Source organism: Ptychodera flava, chromosome 9 (genome assembly GCF_041260155.1).
Source record: "Ptychodera flava strain L36383 chromosome 9, AS_Pfla_20210202, whole genome shotgun sequence".
NCBI lineage: Eukaryota > Metazoa > Hemichordata > Enteropneusta > Ptychoderidae > Ptychodera > Ptychodera flava.
Window position 1 is genome coordinate 15,300,868 of NC_091936.1, and position 10,974 is coordinate 15,311,841.

The following is a 10,974-nucleotide window of genomic DNA, read 5'->3' on the forward strand; positions in this document are numbered from 1 at the left end:
GAAATACTGTGACATTTTGAGTGGAAACCACACAATGTGTCTGCACATGACAAGAATACATCTAACATTCTCTTGCCTGCAATATGGGGGTCCCTGATTGATGGCCGATGAGGAAACTGACCTTTACAGTGTCACCGTACAGGTCAGCTACATCACCGCACGCTGTGAAGCGAGCCAACCTAATTAATAATTTGCCTGTATCATTAGTAGGCCTAATTAAAAATTTAACAGATGGATTTAGGAAGCTTTACAATATTTTGTTTTCTGACAGAAGCAGCTTGATGAATATTGATTGAGATTAATCAATTTTCCTTTATTATTAATCATTTGTGAATATTTTTTGCTCACGTAATTACATTGACCTGGGCAGAGGAATGAATTAATTTCCATATAGCCTCCAGGTTTCAAAATTATTCTAATTTTTTGATTCCAAAGACTGCCAAATAAGAAATATATGGACTGCCAAATAAGAAAGGTTGGTGGCCCAGTTGGACCACCATTATTTTACAGTGTACGGTTTGGGAAAACTGTCACAGAAATACTGACAGCCCTCTGAATCAGATTAAGTCAAGTTCATCAATCACTGTGACTGAACCGAAATATTTTTAATGTGGCGTTCCAAACAGCAGTGTCTTCTACGTCTGTGGTCTCTTTATACCATTTACATATGAACTTAAGCTGAATGTCATTAGGTACATGTACCAACCGAAAGTGATGTTCTTAATTAAACACAATATGTAATAAATCAGTCACATTATATAGGTTTGCAAGGTGTTACAGGAATATTAATTAGCAGATTATAGTCTTAATATTTGCTTTGTAATGACCACCACCTTTTTCATTCTGACCATCAAAATATATTCTGGCGGTCTACATGTACCATCACACTAAAATCAAAATTTCAAAACCTGGGTATGTGTATCAAAATTAACCCCTTTTTTGCCGTACACGTTACATGTCATCCTGCTAACTTGTTGCAAAACCACCTCATGTTACATGCGTGCAGTATGCATACACCGCGCATTAACGTGCCACCATGCGATAGGAAAATTGCCTCTTTTTTATTTTAATCTCATTTGACTGACTTGGCAGTAAAAGGGATAAAAATAAAAGTAGACAACTCCTTGAGCCAACCTTGTACATCATTTGTGCATTCAAATTTTTGTGCAGGCTCTATTGTTCTACAATCGTGCATTTTTATGGCTATTCTAATGATTTCATGACATCAATGGGCACAAAATGATTTTGTTAGAATATTTCTACATTTCCTACAGGATATTTTTGGAGCTGTTGAGGCGACTAAATCAGTCATTTATTTTGGAGGTAACTTGTTTCCCTAACTCAATCAAAACCACAGAGTTTGGGGGATTTCCAGAGGGGCCTATAAACCATATAGATACTAGACTAACCTCCATATTCATTGTCCCAGTCTGAAATTTGTAATCCTGAACAGTACCTCATAAACAAAGTCAATGATGTCCCAGTATTGAGTTTACAGTTTCAATAAAATTGTCATACTCAGTGCAAATTGACGTTACAGGAGAGTTTATGATGGTGATTCTATTTTAAGATGGCCACTTTAATGAACTTACTTGTTAAAGGCATGGTTGTCTATTTTCACTTTGCTGAAGGCTTTAAAATCATCTGGCATCAGCATGACTGGAATATTTACATGACCTAATTCACCAATCTGAAAGAGAAAGAAAACAAGAAAGTCATCTTTTTTGTAAAGACTGCTTTGCTGATGTGACAGAGCTTCACATTTTTGTTTAAAATACTTCATCTTTCATCTATTAAGAGGTGAACAGGAACAGGAAAAACCAAACGATATATATATATATATATATATATATATATATATATATATATATATATAATATATATATATATATATATATATATATATATATATATATATATATATATATATATATATATATATATATATATACCGATATATACCTATATATATATATATATATATATATATATATATATATATATATATAGATATATATATATATATATATATATATATATATATATATATATATATATATATATATATATATATATATATATATTATATAGAGAGAGAGAGAGAGATATACTGATATATACCGATATATATATATATATATATATATATATATATATATATATATATATATATATATATATATATATATACGATATATATATATATATATATACCAATATAAAATTATTATTACTTATATATATATATATATATATATATATAGATATATACTGATATATACCGATATATACAATATATAATTATTATTTATATATATATATATATATATATATATATATATATATATATATATATATATATATATATATATATATATATATATATATATATATATATATATATATATATATATATATGTTCGACTGTGTTTTTCAGGTTGTCCCCAGTGTTGTCGGTGGCGTGGTTATGATATATGAGGAAGTCCTACTTTTAGGACGAAACGTTGTGCAGATATAATAAACTATTTGAACCAGCAGGTTGGTACGTGTAATATATATATATATATATATATATATATATATATATATATATATATATATATATATATATATATATATATATATATATAATATATATATATATATATATATATATATATATAATATATATAATATATACACATATATATATATATATAATATATATATATATATATATATATATATATATATATATATATATATATATATATATATATATATATATATATATATAATCTACCACGATTACAGGTAAAATGTTCAACCAAATGCATTTCTTAACAAGTTTTTTAATCTTTCCCCAGGCATGTATCCTGTATACACGAGAGAATAGTTGTTGAAGTGCAAAATCTGTCAAGCGGAATTATCAGTTTCCGTGACAGACTCTGTCTTGGTATGGTTATATGTATATTCTAGATTGGACATGATCACAATGGAAGACATACAGTGTTTGATAAGCAGTTAGTCACTTTTGTAAAGTCGACCCTTGATAACCACAAACCCTCTGGGATTGTGCTCTTTGACAAGTCGCATTTATACATGTACGTATACAGTATGAATTATCTGAAACAAACTCCACTGATTAGTGTTTTCAAAAGCTCGTAAAACTGAGAAAGTCTATCTCATCAGATTATACATGTTCACATTTACTGGATATGTAAGCCACTACAAGGCATGTTTGCATTCATACTTCAGTGTTACAAATATGACAAGCTGTCTTTGTCAGTGTGTTAAAAAGTATAAAATAATTATATGGCTCTATGATAGATGATAAAATCTCTATATCTGCGAAACAGGTATTATTTCAAAAATTGGCTTGATCATTTCCCATCCCATCCCATCCCACCCCCCCCCCATTTCCAAGTTCACAAGTCCATCTCCACTGCAGTGAATAAACGAAATTGGACAAAACCATTCGCTTTGACAGGGTTGAGATTACGTCAGACAAGATATAGTATTTTCATGAAACTACCTTCATCATACTCGTGGTAGTATTAATGGCATAAATTTGCTTTGAGTCTGAATCATTCATGCATCAGGGATGCAAAATATTAAACCCTAACTGAGCAAATATTTCTTTTTAAATTCAGGAAATTTACATTGCCTTTTGGATGGCCCCTCACAATTCGTCAGATCAATAGCCGCAGTTGTACTACTGAAGTTTGTTTCTCATGTGATTCAGTTTGTGCTGCCTGAGTGTTGAAACTAAATTTGTTGTCTTTTATTTTCAAGCTGGTAAGTCATATATGAGTAGAAAGTAATTGTGTGTATGTACATTAAGTTCTGGGATGTCAGGGATAACATTTTTTTGGCACTGCACATACAGGTACGCAAATATGATTTCAAAATAGTTAAAATAGTCAAGAAGATGATATCTGTTTTCGAAGACTACAACGATATAAGATGATGTTTGCTCTGGAAGACTACAGCTTCAATGAACAAATTCTGAAATACGTAGTGGAGCACTTTGTAAAACTGTTGTTGATTTTGACTGCTGTGTTCAATTTTCTCATTCTTGACAAGATGAGATGTTATACAGATGAGACAATGTGCGAGTGCCTCACCACTTCTCTGATACAGAAACAATGATTCTGCTTTTTGTTTTGTAATGTTTTCATTCAGGATGTGTATGATTCACAAACATTTGACTTCCTGCCGAACATGTTGGCCTCTGCTCTGTCTTCCTGGCTTGAGGCATTTTTTTCAGAAATTCAATGTTTTCCTTGGTGCTTTCAGTTGTTCAGGTTTTGTTTTTCAGTCCATATAAGCTGTCAACATCACCCACCTTGTCTGTTTTTTTTTGTTGTTGCCGTCTTTCTCCACTATTTTAATTGTATTTTTTTCTCTTACTCAACAGAAAACCAACATCTTATCTAAGATCAACTCACCCTAAAACATGAAATGGTTTTGTGGTAAAACCGTATGCTGAGCAGCCTACATGTTTTTAAAACAGACATTCATCAAATACGAAACATTAATCAGATATGAAAAGCTTGAAAAAAGATAAAAGTCAGGGTACAAAGATATGTAAAATCAGCCGTTGCAGCACACATGTGAAAGAGCGCGATAAGCGGGAAATAAGAGGCTTATACACGAGCCGGGACTGGAAGCGTTCTCTGAAGACAAAAAGGAAACCGAACCCTGCATATTTAAGCCCTTCCTTAGCAGAAGTGCATCAGCGTTAACTGGCAGGAAATGAGAAATTTCAATGCTTCATTGAAGATGGCGAGAGAGAGTTTTGATCTCCAGCGCTTATATGAGAAATAATTCATATCATGTGTTTCAGTTTCCTGTTTGTTGCCACGCTGAGCAACTCTGTTTTTAATTTTCCAGAGGTGGGGGGAGGAAAGAATGTCACATCTTTCGAGACGGATGGTAGCCTCCTGGCCTACTTTTCCAAGTATTAATCATCTCGCAATTCAGCAGTGCAAACTGCACTGCACTGCTGGAACATTTAACTGCCCCGACGGTGTTTGGATCATCAATATTGACGGAGGATATTGAAATGCCGAGCATGTACTGACGTACTTGGGTTCTTATATAAGTAGACGGGTTATGCTGTAACAACAAATGAGCATGAGAGAGAAAGAAAACCAGACAAGATATTATTATACACTTTACTTCACATGCGTATAGGTAATACTGTACAGCTGTACGGCTTTTCAAAAGATACAGCAGTGTATGGATCACGGCTTCACATCATATGATACATTTGAGCTATAGGCAAGTCTTCTGTCGTATGTGGAATCTGTCCTCATACATGAATGTGTTTGAGAGTGAATATTATTGAACATTTTGAACTGCTATATCATGTACTGGTATACAATGTATCTACAGCAATCACGTATAAATCTGGGCAATTGTTTTCAAGTTTCTGGTTGCACTGCTCTGCACTGGCAATACGGGCAGAAGACTAGAGATTGAACTTGATGTGCAGTGATCTTGTGTTGCAAAGATGCACATTTTATGTATATGTACACTGACCTAGTCCTGTTAGAGAAGTAAGAAGCTAAAAGCAGACCCCTAAATAGAGACCCATTTGTACCATACTGTGCCATCCCTACCAACTGACACTACAAAAGAAAGATATCAGGCATTAGAAGGCAATAGGTTAAGGCGATGAGTTTGCAGTAATGTTGTTCCTGTTAACTAGACTTTTATACAAGAAATAAAAGGTCAACACTGTAACAGTTGTTTCGGTTATGAGCTTTTTTCTGAGAATGCCTCCTGCAGGCGATTGACAATACCACACTTGATAGAAAGTATCATCCTGTCGATGAGTGCAACGTATCTCTCTGTAATATGTGAGACTGACAAGCTCTCAACAGGCAGACATCTGGTAAAAATATTCACAGCACTATTTTCATCCTTGTCAGTAGGAAGTGTCTTTGATCCTCATAGGAATGATGTATTTCGTTACTTCCACCTACTGTCAATAAAAAACTTTGATCTGTGTCCAAATCTAAAATGTTACCTCTTGAGTCACGTAAAAAAAATGTCATCAGATTAAACTACTCTGCTGAATTAGAAATCTCCTGTATATGTATATATGTATATATTCTATTCTAAATATGTCAAAACATATTATGAAGTTTTTGGTATACCATAGACAAAAGATGTAGTATTTTCCTGATAAAAGAATATAATTATATAATAGTAAAACTTTTTCAAAGTGATGTTCAGCATGAATTAAACAGTCAATTCAAGGAAAGAACAGAATTTGGAATTGTGGAAAAGATTTTTACATCTGCCTTTTTGACACATGCACTGATGAACATACACATACAGTCATTTCCTGGAAATATGGTATGTTCTCCAAGGCTGAGTGAGAGAGTTGATGGCTATGATAAATGCAACTCACAAAGGGGCAGATGGAAGGGCATATAATTTTACTGTGCATGCAGAATACCTGAAGAGTTGAGACCACTGCAAAATTGTGATATGTTAAAGCATACAAGTGCATGCGTCATTCCATTCAGTGTGTGTGAGAGTCTATGTGTGTGTCTGGGTGTGTCTGTATGCGTATTTATATACATTTGTATACGTACTCAAGAACTCATACATATCTCATTGCTTTACAATGCAAGAGGACCAATAGCTGACTTCTTGGTGTAAAAATATGATTGAATACTTACTTATAAGGTTTCAAATTCATGTCATTATATGTTAAAGCATACATTTGCAATTTGTGTGTGTATGTGTGTGTATATATATATATATATATATATATATATATATATATATATATATATATATATATATATATATATATATATATATACACACATACAAAATATATAAAATATATATATATTTTTTTATATATATATATATATATATATATATATATATACATATATATATATATATATATATATATATTATATATATATATATATATATAATATATATATATATATATATATATATATATATATATATATATATATATATATATATATATATATTCAAATGCACATATCTCAGTGCATCAGTCAGCTGTAACTGATAATTCCTTGAGTAAAACTATTATTCAATATTTATCAGGACATATTTCACATTCATGTCATAAAGTTTTTTGGCACATCTGCCAAATACTGAAATCTATAGATACACCATATTACACTGACACGACTACCAGGTATGTGTACATATGTGGTTTGTATTTATATTTGTGCGTAGTAATGGTATGTGCGAGTAGTCACATTCAATGTGTGCCCACCCTTGCACATTACCACGTCACATTTTAAAATTTTTCCCAATTTCAGCAACATTTCATGACAATTATGAGACTGAAGGTTAAAAATCGTAGCGTCAAAAAAATATGGATATCTCTGTTCATATCCGCACTGGTACATCAACATTTTTATGGCATGGACAGTGTAGATTGTGACACACTAAAAGAAATTTCCAGCTCAAACCTTGAGAGGGAGTTTCATTCTCTGAACCCGTGATTAATATACCACCGAGGGCAACATCTCTTGTTTTTATAATGATGGCTGCAAATGGCAAAGTGTAACCTGGAGCATGCTTAATCAAGTCAGAGGGAAATACATCCCACCATCTGCGGAAACTTGTATTCATGTCTGCATTGATTAAATTGTTTGCTTAGCCTTGCTAATTTACACAATAACACAGGGGACTTAGTATTGCGAGAGGAGTTTCAATGAAAAATTGAATATGCCAATTGTAATATCAATATAGCTTACTAATTGGTGTTAACATTTCACGATCAGGATATTGGTAATGTGTTTTTATGATTTTGTGAATAGCTTTCACATCTGGCATTTGCTCATATTAATGGATTTTTTTTCATTCTGTTTTGAGGATCACCCCAGCTGCTATGTATGCTTTTATGGATGCTTCTAGTTCTATGCTCTTGGGCATATTCCATGGACTACATTAAACGTAACTTGACAAGTGGAAATAAAGAGGCATTCACAAACAGCAGATTTCCATTTATGAAAACTAGGTCGGCTTGGCCTACACAGCCAGACGCAGCCAGGGGACCACCTTTTGTGATTCAAAGTGTCCAAGTCACCGTGATTCACAGGAAAATCTGAACCAATGCAAACAGAAGCAATTTCAGTGGCATTTGTTATGATTATTCAAAACATGAAGTGGTAATATTTTTTTGTGAAAATGCCTACTTTAATTAAACATGTGACAGCTTAAAATCACAAGATCTGCAGAGGGGGTGTCCCTGCACAGTGCTTGGGCTAGTCAGTCTCTCATGTTGTTTACTATGCTGTTGAAACACCACATTCAGTTTGGAAAACACTCAATTTGAAACACACATTTGCAAATCAATTGATAAGAAAGGTCCTGACAAGGAACCACCCCTAGTGCATGTGACTACATGCGGGCCTAGCCGACTGCTCCATTTCTAGACTGTAATTGTTCCAGTAATTGTTGGAAAAGGTAAAAATATGCGAATGCCACCCCAGTTGAACTTCTAGGTTTAATAACAAGGTGATGTTTAATGCATTCCTATAGGATAGCTGATAAACAATTGTTCCCTAACACTGGCATGGAGATCAAGCTGAGGCATAAATAAGTTTACAACAAAGATAGCAGAAATTTTTAACCTTCTGAAATTTTGTGATTAAAGAGGTATGAAAGCAAGCAATAATCTTAATCCTCCTTGGCTACATATCAGTTTGAGACAGGCTAAGTAGAATCTTTCTTCACATACATTTCCACAATTAATCTATGACGGTGACCATTATCATGCCAAGCTCATGTGTCACCATCGAGTCAAGTTGGTCAAAACCAATGAGATATAACAACATGTTCAATATATACACATTTGAAGGCCCTGAATACAAGATATTGTATCCATCACTAACCTTCTATTACATACATTACATAGGTATATGCTAAGTAGGTGAAAATACATATAGGTCTTGTCTCACTGCTGCATTTACTGACTTGGCTAATCATGCAGATGGGGAAGTGACAGCCATGGTAGGTTAAGGACTAAAACTTCTTCACATATTTGACTCACTGATTTATATAATTCTGTATGATAGATACAATGTGAAATATGCTCTCTGTAATATTGAAAAGGGGAGCACTAGTGGAAAGATAATCACCTTATTTGCAAGTTCATCAAAAAGTAAGCATATTTTCAACGTAATTCAACAGAATTTCGTCTGATCATTGTAGAGACTGTAAACAACAACAACAACAACACCAACAACAACACCCTGCCAACCCCAGTAATGAAAGATTGCAGATTGTACTGTTCTCATTTCTGAACATGATGTAATGGATAAATGGGTGTGAAAACTTTACATACGTAATCAATCATTTCATGCTTTCATTGGGATTCTATTGATAGGGTGAGAGGGGTGTGTAAAAGTGTTGTTATATGTTTGTAACCTGTGATTATCACTTGACACTTTGACACAAGGAAGCTGAGAAGCATTACAGCTGAGAGGGCTTGGCCTTGGCTTTGTGTACAACTGTGGATGTAGGTGTGATAATGGTCCTGTGTGGGTTTGTCATACATATACCATTGTCACTTCCTTCCCCTATGCTACACAATCCAAAAACTGGACCAAGACATCCTTGTTTGGAAATTAGTAGGAAGAATCGATGTTGATGGTGATAAATAGCACGCCATAATAGTTGAGATCTATATCTAGGGTTTGTTATTCGATTATAACAGTTAATATTATCTAGCAATGTTGACATTTCTATTAGTTGTACACCGTTACATATACCAGTAAAACGTTCTGCGATGGGGTAGAACAGGGTCGCTTTAAAGGTTTAAGTCACGATTAAATTTGAAACGACGTGTTATATGTTAACAATTCCACAAGTTTGCAGACCTTGTTTTAAAAACAGAGTGAATACCAAACTTGGAAAGACTGTACTTGCGCTCCCCTGCAAGACAAGAACATCCCGGCTGGTGTCCTGTTTTGCGTTCCATTATTATTATCTGTGAGTCACACGATTTTTCAAGGTCACTCCCTTCGCTGTGTCGGAGCTTAAAACTGTGTACCCAAAACATATCATGTCAAACAACTTGCTTTGTGAAATGAGACATCCTTACTTTCCAATAAATTATAATTTTTAATTTGACGATGTCGGTTTCAATGAAGCCTGGGGACTTCATTGCTGGGGATGTACTGATTGTACATACGTTTACGAGTTCCTGTGCGTTCTGTGCAGCTGAGCGAGGTGAACGCCCTACGGCTTACAGTATTCTGTTTGCAAACTTGCAATTCGTAGATTATCTTCTATGATGGATGCAAACAGGAGAACAATTGCCAAGGAAGAAGAAATCTTACCGTGTGGTTGATGCCCCACATAAATACGCTGAGGAGCGGCTCGTTCGCTCGGAACAGTTTCACCTTCTGAGAAACGGCTTTGATATGCTTTTTCTTGCTCGTCGCCATTTCGAGTGGACGTTGTGATAAACGGAACGGCTACAACAGGTACGAGTAAAGGTGGATATCGGCAAGTCTGGACAACTAACTTTCCATCTCTGTTTTGATGGTCATGCTCTTGAGAGTCACATCAGAATCTTTCAGCTTCGATGCACTCTCTATCCTTGAATCCAATATGGCGACCTATGTATTACCCATGGTTCTTCGCGCAAAAACCTGACCCCTGAGGTCAATGTAAAATTGATTGACTTTGCTGGGATGGCTACAATATGCACACAGTACTACCACTTACAATTAAAAACTAATGTCTTCTCGCATGTTGGATTATCATAAGTAATTGGTCATGTTATCTACTTCTAACATCTGATAATTTATGAAAGAATTGCCTTCAACAAGATTTCAACTTGGTAATAACTGTGTTGGATTGATTTCTAATTCGGGACGACAATATTTGTCTACTGAACATTTTTTTTTCAAAAAAAAAATTATCAAAAAAAAACCCAGTCCTCGCGGTTTCATTGCTACCCAATCTTTT

At 34.0% G+C, this 10,974-nt stretch overlaps 1 protein-coding gene across 2 annotated transcripts in view; it reads right to left on the reverse strand.

Moving 5' to 3' along the window:
* The window catches only part of LOC139140108 (phosphatidylinositol 5-phosphate 4-kinase type-2 alpha-like), a 36,136-nt gene extending 25,499 nt beyond the window's left edge, over positions 1 to 10,637 (reverse strand). Inside the window, exons 1-2 of one of the 2 annotated variants that reach the window (XM_070709136.1) lie at positions 10,341 to 10,637; positions 1,593 to 1,690 (exon numbers count right to left, since the gene is read on the reverse strand). In XM_070709136.1, the coding sequence (XP_070565237.1) occupies positions 1,593 to 1,690; positions 10,341 to 10,448 (206 nt within the window). In that variant the 5' untranslated portion in view covers positions 10,449 to 10,637. The remainder of the gene's footprint in view (positions 1 to 1,592; positions 1,691 to 10,340) is intronic. The other variant, XM_070709137.1, reaches the window with a different exon arrangement.
* Between the last annotated feature and the right edge of the window lie 337 nt (positions 10,638 to 10,974).